The sequence below is a fragment of the Schistocerca cancellata genome, chromosome 2 (genome assembly GCF_023864275.1).
Source record: "Schistocerca cancellata isolate TAMUIC-IGC-003103 chromosome 2, iqSchCanc2.1, whole genome shotgun sequence".
Lineage (NCBI taxonomy): Eukaryota > Metazoa > Arthropoda > Insecta > Orthoptera > Acrididae > Schistocerca > Schistocerca cancellata.
In genome coordinates this window covers 432,410,256-432,425,973 of record NC_064627.1, presented here as the reverse complement: position 1 = coordinate 432,425,973, position 15,718 = coordinate 432,410,256, and the positions used below count along the sequence as shown (strand labels likewise).

The 15,718-nt window shown below is 37.2% G+C and overlaps 1 protein-coding gene across 1 annotated transcript in view; it reads right to left on the bottom strand.

Moving 5' to 3' along the window:
• LOC126161905 (RAD50-interacting protein 1) overlaps nucleotides 1-15,718 on the bottom strand; it is a 120,397-nt gene that overhangs the window by 87,063 nt on the left and 17,616 nt on the right. Inside the window, exon 2 of the mRNA XM_049918067.1 lies at nucleotides 172-413. Within this exon, the coding sequence (XP_049774024.1) occupies nucleotides 172-413 (242 nt within the window). The remainder of the gene's footprint in view (nucleotides 1-171; nucleotides 414-15,718) is intronic.

Sequence of the window (15,718 nt, the reverse complement as noted above, 5' to 3'; positions counted from 1 at the left end):
CTCTACTATATGGTGAGTGGCAACTTTCCTTTTCATAATATTGTTATGTTCCATACTGGATTTTCCAGAGAAGAAAATTCCATACATATGATCTTTAATGTTATTAATCTTAAAAAATCAGTACATGACTAGTTTTGATAACAATATATAGATACCAAACATATTGTTTACCTAATATTTTCTATCTCTCTTACACATATTAGATATGCTTTGCACCTCTCCAGGTAATCAATTTTTTCGATATATTCCTTCAACTCCTTATTTACTGGATCACTTTTTGATAACTGAAGTGAAACAGTTTTTTTCCAACTTTTGTATTCTGATGTAAGTTCACCGATCTCTCTAGATGCCCCCTCTGCTTCTTTCATAGCAGCACTAACTTTGGTTGGAACTTCACTGCTTGCAAGAGAAAGCTGAGGGCACAGAAAGTAAATTATGTTTAAATACATCTGTATGAAAACTGTAACAATTTTTCAGCTGTAATGACACACATATTACAGTCAAAAACATCGGTCATTATTTTCAAGCCTTATGAGAAACGCAGTCTATGTTTTAACTTTGTTTTACATTGGAAATGAAATAACAGTGGGACTGGACACATTGCATAGCAAATTAGGTACACTGAATGAAAATTTGACCACTTTATGTACGTTTTTAGAATAACCATTTGTTCAACTGTTTTTATAAGGATAAATGTATACCTGATTGCATGGAACATATGCCTTACCATCTCACAAAACAACTCTTCAATATATGTGGTCTCCCTTGGAAGTAAAGTAATAGTGGTTGTAATTTCCTCATTAACTGACAATGATTATTCAAATCATACAAGCAGACAGAATGACCATCCTCTACATAAATTTGCTACTCAACATAGTCTTCAGGGAAACTAATCCACTTGCACCACTGTTGAACCCAGCTCTCAAACTCTGTTACATTGAAAATAAATCCATAAATACATTAATAAATGAAAATAAAAACAGTCTATCATTGAATGAAAAAAGTAGAATCACATTCAGGCACTATGATAGATAGGGGACCCCGGATTTTGGATTAGCAGGTCTAAAGAGACCAAACTGCAATGTTTCAGCAGTTTTAAAGTGGTGGGAAAAGTACAAATATTAAAGTAGATATATTTATAAATTACAATGAAATGAACACCCTTAGCTGCTTACAGGCATTGACATATGTCAACAGGGACAGATGAAAATGTGTGCCCTGACCAGGACTCGAACCCGGGATCTCCTGCTTACATGGCAGACGCACTATCCATCTGAGCCACCGAGGACACAGAGGATAGCGCGACTGCAGGGATTTATCTCTGGCACACCTCCCGCGAAACCCACATTTTCATCTGTCCCCGTTGACGTATGTCAACGCCTCTAAGCAGCTGAGGGTGTTCATTTCATTGTAATTTCATTCTAATGAGCTGCATTGGTCACCGATGGTATCTGTTCTTTCGGACATGTCCGAAAGAACAGATACCATCTTAGTATATAATATATAGATGTATTTATCTTGCAGCAGAAGAAAAAAGAAAGAGGGAGAGGGGAAGATGCAAATGGACCCATATGCAACCTCTCTCTAGTGGGATGCCCATATTCCACATCAGACCAACAGTTATCTCAGTGACCATAAATCACTTGCAGTATGCTCATAACAACTGAATGGACATAAAAGGCGAAAAAACACACAATTATTAAAATCTATGGGAACTATGAAAACACAAAATGTTTGGGAAAAGACAAGTGTCTATCAAGCTGGTCCAGAGGTTGGGGACAACTGTAGGCCATCTGTGGCTGAACACACAACAGGGGACATGGAGGTGGGCATCCCTTCCACCCCTGCCCAGCTGTTGATAAGATAGCAGTAACAACTTCAAATAAGGGTATACAAACCTCTCTCTCAAACAAAATGTGAGATCAGATCTGCTGTTTGGGCATCATTAACCAATACCAGCCAGTGTCCACCACAAGGCAGTGAAATTGAGGCACTCTAACAAGATATGGGCTACTGACAGAGATGGGTCCTTTCAGTTGTTGCTGTAGCAGTGAGTCAGCCAGGTGTGGCCAACAGAAAGTCAACAAAGGGTGGCAAATGGTCTTCCATAGGTTGTAGACAACTTTATTGTCTGTAGGTTATTGAAACAAGCCTCAGCATGCCATTCCTTGTTCCAAGCCTCCAAAATTGTAAAACAAAGTGTCACCTATACATCTAGTACTGATATCCTCATCTCCAACTTTTCCCTCTTGGCAGTCTCCTTAGTTAAACAAAACCTGGATACAACTATGCATCTGGAGGAACACCCAGGGATATGGAGATCAGAAGAAATGTCATGGAGACTTGAAACCAACAGCGTCGAGCTGGTATGACAACCACGCTCCACTACAGTCTCGCTTGTGTTACAGCTACTACACAATTGCTTTAGAAACTCTTTGCTAACAAACACGAAGAGTATTCAATAGTAAAGATATATGATGTAACCACCAAAAGTTCAAGCTTAACAGCAGTGCCTTCTTCGCAGTAGCTACAACGTTTAGCTCAGTCGCAGCGTGTTGAGTTTGACGTTATAGCGATGAAATGAGTGATCAGAAAATAGGGTCAATGCAAATGAAGTGGTCCGATAAAAATTGAGTTGGTTGCTTGACCATTCTTAAATATTTTAATTTTTGTAAATGTGATTACCCTATTATTGAGAAGCTCAAAACAATTTTTTTTAAAGGTTTTGCCTTTCACCGTTACTGAATGGCGGCCATTTTCGTTTGTAAGCACGCAACTATGTTTCAGTTAACAGACGTTAGCAAAAATATGAATATCTCTTCACTGGGTTAGGTTACAACATCGCAGTTGACATGATGTTTTTAGAAAAGTGCCCTCTACAACATTGTCTATTACACAAAATACCCTACATTCAAAAATAACCAGGCAAAATGGCCTCCAAAGTTCGGTATCCAAATTTTCAAAAATCTACTTTTTAGGCCCAAAAATAACAAACATGGAGTGATTTATGAGAGTCAATTTTTTCCTATAGTTAGATATCATACACTACCAACCTCACTTAGAGTAGGAACACTTACAAATGTTTCCTTAATTTTTTAATGAATTTTTGAAATTTGAAAATTTGCGTTTTTTGTAAAGTATTTGGGGTTAGTTATCTCAGGTGAGACTGAATATAAAAATATGATTTTTCCACAGTTTATACACCTGTATGATAGCAATGTACTGTAAAAATTTCAACATTGATATCTGACTGTGAACAACGATATGAATTTTTGCAAAAGAGGAGATAATTCACAACTGATCTTATGGCTGTTGCCTATTCATGTGTGATATTGGCGGGATATAATCAATTATTACTGAAGTAAGGTACTGAATTATATACAAAAAGTGGAAATATCAGTGAAATTAACATTTATATTATTTTGACATACTGAAAATAAATATTTTCAATTAACATCCTTTGAGATGCCCCTGTACCCAAACCTGGTGGTGAATGTTAAGAATACTTGTTTCTTCAGACAGCTTCTGTGATATAGAATAAGACCTCCCAGTTGCTGTTGTAAGTTCAAACACTGAAAGTTTCCTTAAAACATTTTTCATTGGTATCCAAACTTTGTGACTAGTAGATTTCTTGAATGATGTTCTTGGGCCAGCAGGGGGGTAACAATGTACAAAAACATCATTGTTTTCCAAACTTATTCTTTCAACCTCTGCAAGCCCCCACTGTCCATCATACACACATGCTGCTACTATATCATTCAACGTTAAAGACAGATGTAATTTTACTGACACAATGATCCTCATACATTTCTGTTTCTGATGTTACATAGCAATGAACTAAGTTTTCTGCAATGCCAAGGAATTTGTGGAAATGCCTTGTTCCTTTTATTGCTATACAGTTTTAAAATCTGGTCTGAAGTGCTGTTTTCATATGCAGAACCACTTCTTCTTTCTTGATCAGAAAATAGGTAATGCCTTTAATATTATCCTTGCAAAAGACATATGTCCTGTACTGTGAGAATTGGTTTGTGGTTGGTCTTTGTAGGCTGGCTTTACTTACTTCACATTTTGTTGTACCTCCTACTCCATCACATGCATTTTTACCATGGCAAGATGCAAAAAAAAAGTGTCATTCAGCCTCCAACTTTGTGGTTGCACAGATTTGAAAAATTCTTTTTGGTCTTATACTGACTACCACTTCCATCTGAAAAGTATATAAGCTTCTCAACCTTTGGAAAATTCTCTTTTATGTAATTTATTACATACTTTTGAAACACATGTACAGCCAAAGTGTGGTGCTCCAAGTAGTCGCTTAGAATGCAAATTGAAGAACTGCAGACTTCATCTTTCTCATTCTTAAAGTAGAGAATAAATGGGTGGACTGTTGCCTGGTCATTGACCCTGTGGTAACCTTGTATTGCATCCTGAATCACAAATGTAAAATTTTCTGCAAAATCAGCTAGCACTATGCATTCAGTTTCATGAAGTTGTGCTTTTTTGCCTTCAAAAACTTACATGGATTTTAGAAACATAGTGGTGACTTTCGAGTTTTTGTAAGTTATCAATTAAAGATTCCAAGTACTCTTCCTGAGATTTAACCACTGTTATCATTTCTGCCCTGTCAGTTGTGACCCACTTTTTGAAGGTGATACTGTCTGGCATTTCCTCATCATATTCGTGAAACAATTCAATAATGGTTTCCTTACCAGGGCACTCATTACACAAACTCATCATGCAGTCATTACTGTTAGTGTGGCAGACCATTAAATCTAGTAACTCTTTGTGGTAAAGATCACTGAGTTTTGCAAACACAGTCATCAGTTTGACATTTTGATGATATAAACAAACACATACAGAATGTGTCCCTGAGGATCCAGCCAAAATACACCACTTAGGGTGGAGGTCACAAAATTTTGACCTTCCAATTTTGCATTCAGGATGAGAATTTTTGACAGGTACATAAAGTTCATTTAAATTTGACAGCAATTGTCGTTTCTGCTTTGTTACTTTAACTCCATTTATAACAACCCTTTTGCTATCTTTGCAACCTGGACACATTCTACTGTTTTCATCATCATAAAAAAACTACTGGATCTTTTTACTTGTTTCTTTACTTATACGTACACCTTTCTTCTTTTGTAAAACTGGAAGAATGCTGTGCTCTTTCACTAATTTTTGAGTTAGTTTAACCAAATGATGAGAAATGTTTAATTCATGAACTATTTTGTTTCTCCTCTTTTTCCTCTTTAGATGTCACTGAACATTTTGTTTATAATTTCTCTATTAAGCTCAAATATTCAGTGTCAGATGATGCTGATGGTAGGTTTCCTCCTTCTTTAGAAATAATGTTTGTATCTGTACTATTAAAGCATGATTCCAAGTCTTTTCTAATTTTGTCTGAAATTTGTTGTACCTTATTTTCAATAGCTGCTTTTCTGTTTCTGCTACTTAATTTTGTTATTTTCAAAGCAGGAGATACATCTGACTTAGAACAGGCAAAATCCTATATGCTAGCAGCTTTCTCATTAGGAATATAAATTTCATTAACAAGGTTACATGATTCTGGTTCTGGATTCACAACAAATATTTTTGAGTAACAATTTGGGCACAGGGAATTTCCAGGAATCACATTACGTTTCATTTGGGAAGCTGTTTCACACTCACATAACAAGGACAAATGATCAAGTTTTATTTCCCTCAAACCTTTAGTAATAGGTTTTTTATTAACTTTAAGTGGATCGCAGAACTTTCTTCCAAAAATGTGGTTGTACTTCAGAATATATTTCTTCTCATCACACACTGGTGTTACAGAAGAACTTACTCAAAATTTAAATAGTGTTTGTCTAACTTCATCAAGTTTTTTGAAACTGAACCATAATCTGTCTTGTGACACACTTCACTTGCTATCTGGCCAACAGAGCACTGTTCATCCATGTTATTACATTCCAGTTAATCCATCAAAATTAACTACAAATTACACATAGAACAAAGAACAAAGAACATAACACATTCTACACTCTCGATGAAGTATGTACATCCACTCTAACAGAGGTTTCAGAACAGACTGACTACAATAATGCCACACCCAGCAATAATGTACTTCTACAATTCCACACCCAGCAATAATGTACTTCTTTATTGACAATAAACCTAAACGTAGATGACCATTTTTATTATCATAGAACAAAAGCGAAAGCTCCTATTGTTTAATATTGTGTTATTAATAATAAATAAACTAAATGAATATTGGGTGATAGTGTTAACTAAATATATGTCACAATTAAATTTTATCACAATGAAACAATAAACCATTTAAATAGGCAACAGCCATAAGATCAGTTGTAGAGTAATATGAATTATTTCCTCATTTTCAAAAATTCATATCTTTGTTCACAGTCAGATTTCAATGTTGAAATTTTTTACAGTGCATTGCTATCATATAGATGTACAAACTGTGCAAAAACCATATTTTTATATTCAGTCCCACCTGAGATAACTAACACCAATCTTCACAAAAAATGAAAATTTTCAAATTTCAAAAATTCATAAAAAATTAAGGAAACGTTTTTAAGTGTTCTCGCTCTATATGAAGCTAGTAGTGTATGATATCTAACTATAGGAAAAACATAGACTCTCATAAATCACTCCTTGTTTGTTATTTTTGGGCCTAAAAAGTTGATTTTTGAAAATTTGGATACCAAACTTTGGAGTTAATTTTGCCTGGTTATTTTTGTATTTAGGGTATTTTGTGTAATAGACTAGACAATGTTGCAGAGGACACTTTTCTAAAAACAATCATGTTAATTGCAATGTTGTAACTTAACCCAGTGCAGAGATATTCAAATTTTCGATAATATCTCCAGACTGAAAAATCGTCGCGCACCTACAAATAAAAATGGCTGCCATCCAGTAAAGGTGCAAGATAAATTATTTTTAAAAAATGTCTTGAACTTCTCAAATATAAGGCAATCACATATGATAGAATTAAAACATTTAAAAATGGTCAAGCAACCATCACTGGACCACTGCATGTGAATTGACCCAATAACAAAAATCCGCCAGCAAATAGAACAACGTTGAGTCTTTCAACTGTGGAAAAATAATTTTTCTCCTAGTTACAGTCCGATTTTTAATTTCAACTGATATTTCATTAGTACAAAGTTGTAGTCGCTATCAATTAGGCAGCTGGGTAGCTCTTGCAATACTAAGTCTTAGCGAAGTACTGACACTGATAATGACGTACCAATGAAATGCTAGTTTCAATTCAAGAAGTTAAAGAGAGAGCAACTGAAATACTGGTACCTGGATAAGGTAAAATAACTGACAGGTGGCCATGTCATTCAGCAAGATTTGGAATGCGACATACTCACTCCAGATGACTGCATCTTAATGACCACATTAACAAGGCTTCCCCTGTTATTTGTTCACACATTCTAAGGGTTCCTTTATGCAAGTAATTGTCTCTTAAAATTTTATCAGGGTTACTGCAGTCTTCACTAAATGGCTCACTCAGCTCATAGTGCATGTTCCCAGTTGCAAGATGCCTACCTAAAGGCTTCTAGGGGCGACAAAACTCTTGATTTTCAACGTTCTATAAAATTACTGACTGAATATAAAATTTAAAATGCTATCATAATTTATTCATTAAGAGATGTAACCTTTATGTTAAATATTTAATACAGTTAGGCAAGTATTAAAGTTAGAAACTTTGTATATGTCTTGAGGCAGTGTTACTCATAGCGTGCAGATACCCAGATTATAATCATCCAGTATTTGAGATGAGAGCACTTAGTGACTTGCAACAAACTTTAGACATAATTTCAAACCTTTTCAAAACTTTTTCTCACTAATATACTTCATGTCAAATATTTAAGACATAAATTCTTGTGTAAAGAAATCTGAAATTTGATGTTACATTACACAGTAGAGTTTTATTCTTTACAGAATTAGGGGTTTACTGGTTATGGAGCTATGTAGATATGTCAAGAAACTTCAGAGTTTTGTGTACTTCTTTACTGCAGTTTCTGCTGTCTCCCGCAACAGAAGAACCATTAGGAGTCAGTAGAAATGGTATCTGACCCCATGGTCTAGGGGTAGCATCTTTGATTAGTAATCATAATGTCCTCAGTCTGCTTAGATTTTGAAGAAAAAAAAATCAGCATTGGCCTAAGAAATCAACCTTATTCTACCAATGTCCTTGTCAAAGAGGGCAGAGGTTCAGGGCACTCTCTTGCTCTTGGGCTGGTAAACTGACCCTAAAGACAGAAGAATCAGCAATGATCAACGGAATGAGGATGGGGGGAGGTGACCATGAGAAAAACAATGAATAACCAATGAAAGGATAACATACTGCAAGTCAGAAGTTTGAAGTGGTAGAGAAGCTAAAAAATCTGAGAAGGGAAATGCAGATGCTCAATCTAGATTTAGTGGGGGTCAGAGGAGTGAAATTGAAAGAAGACAAGGATTTCTGGTCAAATGAGTATAGCGTAATATCAGCAGCAGTAGAAAATGGTATAATGGAAGTGCGACTCATAATGACTACACATTATGCATAGGAAGGCAGAGCAGAGGGTGAGTTACCATGAACAGTTCAGTGAAAGGGTTGTTCTCATCAGAATCGACAGCAAACCAACACTTGACAATGATAGTTCAGGTATACGTGCAAACATCACAAATTGAAGATGAAGAGACGAGAAAGTACATGACAATATTGAAATAGTTATTCAGTACGTAAATGGAGATGACAATCTAATTGTCATGGGGGTCTGGAAAGTGGTTGAAGGGGAAGGAGTAGGAGAAAGGATTACGGGACAGTATGGGCTTAGTACTAGGAATGAAAGATGAGAAAGACTAATTGAGTTTTGCAATAAATTTCAACTAGCAATAGTGAATATTCTGTCCGAGAATCGCAAGGGGAGGAGGTATACTTCGAAAAGGCTGGGAATACGCGAAGGTGTCACTTAAATTACATCATGGTCAGACATAGATTCCAAAATCAGATACTGGATTGTAAGGCATATTCAGGAACAGATTTAGACTCAGATCACAATTTAATAGTGATGAAGAGTAGGTTGAAATTTAAGAGATTAGTCAGGAAGAATCAAAACGGAAAGAAGTGGGGTACAGAATGAAGAGAAATGCTTGAAGTTCTCTAAGGCTGTAGACACTGCAACAGGCAATAGCTCAGTAGGCAATTCAATTAAATAAAGTAACTGTGAAGAAACCATGGGTAACAGAAGAAATACTTCAGCTGACTGATGAAAGAAGGAAGTACAAAAAGTTTCAGGAAAATTCAGGAATACAGAAATACAAATTGCTGAGGAATGAAATAAAAGGAAGTTTAGGAACGTTAAGATGAAGTGGCTGCATGAAACATATGAAGAAGTCAAAAAAGACTGTTGTAGGGACTGATTCAGCATACAGAAAAGTCAAAACAATCTTTGGTGAAATTAAAAGCATAGGCAGTAACATCAGAGTGCAATGGGAATTCCATTGTTAAACGCAGAGGAAATATCAGGTAGGTGGAAAGAGTACACCAAAGGCCTCCACGAGGGAGAAGATTTGTCTGGCGTGATAGAAGAAGAAACAGGAGTTGATAAAGAAGAGATAGGGGATCCAGTATTAGAATCAGAATTTAAAAGAGCTTTGGAAGACTTAAGATCCGATAAGGCAGACGGGATGGATAATATTCCATCAGAATTTCTACAATAATTGGGGGAAGTGGCAACAAAATGACTATTCATGTTAGTGTGTAGAGAGTATGAGACCGCCAATATACCATCTTTCAGAAAAACATCATCCACACAATTCCGAACACTGCAAGAGCTGACACGTGCGAGAATTATCGCCACAATCAGCTTAACATCTCATGCATTCAAGTCACTGACAAGAATAATATATCTACATCTACATCCACACTCCGCAAGCCACGTGATGGTGTGTGGCGGAGGGATATACATAAGAATGGAAAAGAAAATTGAGAATGTGTTGGATGACGGTCAGTTTGGCATTAGGAAAGATAAAGGCACCGTGGAGGCAGTCTGATGTTGCAGTTGAAAATGGAAGCAATGAAGACATGTTCATAGGATCTGTCACCCTGTAAAAAGTGTTTGACAATCTAAAATGGTGCAAGATGCTCGAAATTCTGAGGAAAATAGGGGTAAGCTATAGGGAGAGACGGGTAATATACAAATTGTACAAAAGCCAAGAGGGAATAATAAGATTGGAAGATCAAGAACAAAGAGCTCAGATTAAGAGGATGTAAGACAGGGATGTAGTCTTTCACCCCTTCTGTTCAATCTACACATTGAAAAACAGTGATGGATTGAGGAAGCAGTGATGGAAACAAAAGAAAGGTTCGAGACTGGAGTTAATGTTGTTGTTGTTGTTGTTGTTGTTGTGGTCTTCAGTCCTGAGACTGGTTTGATGCAGCTCTCCATGCTACTCTATCCTGTGCAAGCTTATTCATCTCCCAGTACCTACTGCAACCTACATCCTTCTGAATCTGCTTGGTGTATTCATCTCTTGGTCTCCCTCTACGATTTTTACCCTCCACGCTGCCCTCTAATACTAAATTGGTGATCCCTTGATACCTCAGAACATGTCCTACCAACCGATCCCTTCTTCTAGTCAAGTTGTGCCACAAACATTTCTTCTCCCCAATCTTATAAAATACCTCCTCATTAGTTGTGTGATCTACCCATCTAATCTTCAGCATTCTTCCGTAGCACCAAATTTCGAAAGCTTCTATTCTCTTCTTGTCTAAACTATTTATCGTCCATGTTTCACTTCCATACATGGCTACACTCCATACAAATACTTTCAGAAACAACTTCCTGACACTCAAATCTATACTCGATGTTAACAAATTTCTCTTCTCCAGAAACACTTTCCTTGCCATTGCCAGTCTACATTTTATATCCTCTCTACTTCGACCATTATCAGTTATTTTGCTCCCCAAATAGCAAAACTCCTTCACTACTTTAAGTGTTTCATTTTCTAATGTAATTCCCTCAGCATCACCCGATTCAATTCGACTACATTCCATTATCCTCATTTTGCTTTTGTTGATGTTCATCTTATATCCTCCTTTCAAGACACTATCCATTCCATTCAACTGCTCTTCCAAGTCCTTCAGAAACAGTGATGGATTGAGGAAGCAGTGATGGAAACAAAAGAAAGGTTCGAGACTGGAGTTAATATTCAAGGTGAAAGGATATCAAAATCTACTGATGACATTGCTATCCTCAGTAAAGTGAAGAAGGATTACAGGTTCTGTTGAAAGGAATGAACAGTATAATGAGTATGGAATAGGGATTGAGAGTAAATCGAAGAAAGACTAAAGTAATGAGAAGTAGCAGAAATAAGAACAGCGAGAAACTTAACACCCTAACTGGGACCACGAAATAGATGAAGCAATTCTGCTATCTAGGCTGCAAAATAACCCAGACAGATGGAGCAGGAGGGCATCAAAAGTAGACTAGCAGTTGCAAAAATGGCTATGCTGGCCAAGAGAAATCTACTAGTGTCAGTCATGTACCTTAATTTAAAATTAGGTGGACTGATAAGGAATGAGGAGATTCTCTGGAGAATCATCAAGGCAAGGAATATGTGGAAAACACTGACAAGAAGAAGGGTAGGACATCTGTTAAGACGTCAGGGAATAACTTCTGTGGTACTAGAGAGAGCTGTATCTTTTTTTGTTGAGCTTAAATTTTGTTTGGACCAGTCCATTGCAACAGTGCATCAAGGCTCCTGAGTGCTCCGAAGACTAAATTCACAGTGAGTCTTCCACACAAAAACATCAGTAGGCCTATCTGAAACAGGACAATTTTTGGAGTGAAAACTTGAATCTGGTAAAGGTAGACAGAAGCTATACCTGCTAATGTGGCAGCACCTCCAATTAACAAAGAAATGGGTAATAACTTTTATGAATAAGATATTTCTGAGTTTGCAGCTTTGTCGAGCAGTGGTACATCAGTGAGCTTTCAGCCGAATGCACCTTGACCATTGTCAGGTGGTAATTTACTCCAATGTAGTTGCTGGCCACATTCTAATACAGCCGTGGAACAGGCACTGATTTCACTGGTGCTAAGTTCATTGCCGTGTAAGGCAATGCTTTTATCCCACTACTGCTGCACCAATTTCACACACTGTTCAATTGCAAGTTACTGTCTTTATCAGCAGTGTTATTAGGTATTTTAGTCTCTGCGGCTTCTTTCATTATGCTATCCCATAAATCATTAGTTCTAACACGATGACATAAATGTCATCTAATGCAATTTTATGCCAGTTTCCCAAAACTTGTGAGGTGTAACTGTTGCTGCAAAATGTGTGTAACAGTAGTTTGGTCATGTACTTCCCACAATGATCTTCTGGACTCCATCACCAGAGTTGTAATCACTACTTTAAATTCCAAAAATACTATTTTTTCTACACTACATTTCACGGATGAACTTTCCACACCAATTGCAAGTTAAAATGCAATATGTTTTTGTATCCTTCAAATACATAACAACTCATACTCCAATGGTATGTTAATGCCACAGATTACTAAACCATATGTTTCCTCAAAAGTTCCTCTAGCTTCCTTTACAACATTTCAGTACTCTTAAAATAAAACTTATTCTGTAGTCTGTCCACCTCCTGGGCCGGACAACGATCTCTCGCTAAATCACCACTACCGTCGTCCCATGCTGAAGATGTGTCTCATCCTAATTCTTTCCATATGTACAATAAAATAAAATCAATACACAATATCTGGATATTTATATTTTATGTAATATTTTATGCTATTATTTTCTTACTATATAAATTACTTTTGTTGCGTCTATTGTTGGTAAGAAAATGTAGAGATATGCCTCATTATCCTGGAGTGATGTGTGTCACTACATGTGTTCAGATATTGCTGATTTTTTTGGGTAGTACATCTGCAGAAACCTCTCATGTTCAATCCAATGACAATCTATCGTGCACCCATTCTGCCTGACAAAATACTGTCTGCATTCACATGGTATTTGGTTAACACTGGAAGTTCTAAGGCCTACATTATGTTTCACAGCCCTCATGAGTTGGCATATGTTAGCTAATGACCTGAGGACTAAGTTAATGTTATACCTCTCCAGAAGCTAGTTAATCTTCTGTAATTGGACCACATCATGGCAAAAAACGCAACATTTTTACTCTTCTCCTTGGTGGTGGCACACTTGCAAATACCACATGCAGTTGCATGTAATATTTGTTGTAACCAGTTACAATGAAGACTTTTTGAAGTCTTTCCAGCATCAGAGACACCTTCTTCTTCATAATCCAAGATCTTAAGAAATGTGCCCAATTGGTCCAGGGTGCAGATACCATTTCTATATGAGCAAGATTTCCATATGCTGTAGCTCTGACACACACTGGGTTTTTGACAAACTAGGATGGCAAGGAAGGGCAGGGCGCTGACTTATCCTAAACTATGGAGCTGTTTTCAAGAACTCTCCTCATTTTTCATTTCTGTGTTGGCTGACAACAAATTTATCATTGACATAATGGTAAAATTATCATGCTTGATGGTTGGTTAGCGATAGTTGGAGCTATAAAGATTCCTGTCACAACACTGTTCATCTATCAAAATACTCTCTGCCATAGAATAAATAAGATGACATGGATGTGCTTGAACAGTCTGCCACAGTGCTGTCAAAGAATTCCTGAATTTCATACTTTCAGTAATTGGGGGTTCCTATGAAGGAAAAGTGAACACAGTTAAGTGGGAAAGTCACTCAGAATCCCACATCAAAAAAATCCTAAAGTGATAGTTTGAAGATAGTTGGCAAAGAAATACAGAACATAATATTTTTTAAAAAAATCCTGGTTATTGGGGTCGAGTGACTAGGTGCCAATAAAACTCAGAATTCTGAGTCCAGCCATCTGCATGATCTGGCAATGCGCAAGATGTGAAAGTTTCTAGGAGGGAGGGTTGTCTTTTGCTCAGGCTGTTATGGTACTGTATGTGCTCATTGTCTAGTGGTAAACATTTCGCACTTGATGCAGAGTTGTGAATTTGAGTCTTCTCTTTCTTTTATTTTTTAAACTGTATTTTGGGTGTCTGCTAAATTATCAATACATGCAACCTCAAAGATAGTCTGCTACACTTTCCTACCAATTAGTAACAGCAGATCCTTCCAGATACCACCTGACATCTGCACATCTATCCAGTTGATTGAGACATGGCACACCTTGTGCACATTTCTGCATTTGCAATGGAAAGCATGAAATTATTTCTTGTTTCAGTCTGATTTTCTGCACCAAATAATTTTGATAAACCAAGTGAAAAAGTGCCAAAACATAATACATGTGGTTGCTATGAGTGTATTAAGTTCTGATATTTGACTTCTGCATCTATATCTACATCAACACTCTGCAATCCACCTTACGGCATATGGCAGAGAGTACCCCGGACCATTACTAGCCATTTCCCTTCCTGATCCACTTGCAAATAACACAAGAGAAAAACGACTATCTGTATGTCTCTGTACGACTCCTAATTTCTCGTATCTTATCTTTGTGGCCCTTACATTCATTGTGTGTTGGAGGCAGTAGAATCAATTTGCAGTCAGTTCCCAATGCCAGTTCTCTAAATTTTCTCAATAGTGTTACTCGAAAAGAATGTTGCCTACCCTCCAGCATTTCCCATTTGAGTTCCTGAAGCATCTCTGTAACACTTGTATGTTGTTCAAACCTACTAGTAACAAATCTAGCAACCTGCCTCAGAATTGTTTCAGTGTCTTCCTTTAATCTGACCCAGTACAGATCGTGAACACTCGAGCAGTACTCAAAAGTAGGTTGCACTAGTGTCCTATATGCAGCCTCCTTTACAGATGAACCACACTTTCCTAGAATTCCCCCAATAAACTGAAGTGGCCATTCGCTTTTCCTACCACAATGCCCACATGCTCATTCCGTTTCATACTGCTCTGTAATATTACACCCAGATATTTAAATGATGTGATGGTTAAGCAGGACATTACTAATGCTATATCCGAGTATTAAGGGTTTGTTTTTCCTGCTCATCCAGATTAACTTAATTTTTTCTACATTTAGAGTGAGCTGACATTTATCACACCAACTAGAAATTTTGTCTAACATATCTTGTATCCTCCTGTAGTCACTTAATTTGACAGCTTACCGTACACAACAGCACCATCAGCAAACAGCCACACATTTCTGCCCACACTGTCTGCCAAATCATTTATATATGTAGAGAATAATAGCAATCCTAGTTGTTAGCCGCATTATAGCCCAGATTTAATTTCCACCTGTGAAAGAAATTCTCAACACAGTGTGAACAGCATCAGACCCCTGAACCCCACACACAGCACAGACTCATTATACACCAATTAACTGCAGCAAAGTATCCTGTGTTTGCGGCTTTCTACTGACAATTTCCATTGATTCCACAACAGATTGCCAAATTGTTGTGGACCAAATAAACAGGTGTTACAGTCTCATACATCATCACGCCCTCCCCTGGTGGAAAGCAGCACATGCTGAAGGCTACTTAGGGATGTGAATTGGGAGGGAGTGACAGGATGGAGGAAGGAGAAACTCTCTGAGTGTAGGTTGCGGGGACAGTGGCTTAGGTGAGATTGAGGCCAAGACAATTACAGGAGTGGAGGGTATGTTTTAAGGATAACTCCCACCCACGTAGTTTGGAGAAGCTGCTGGTGGAGGGATG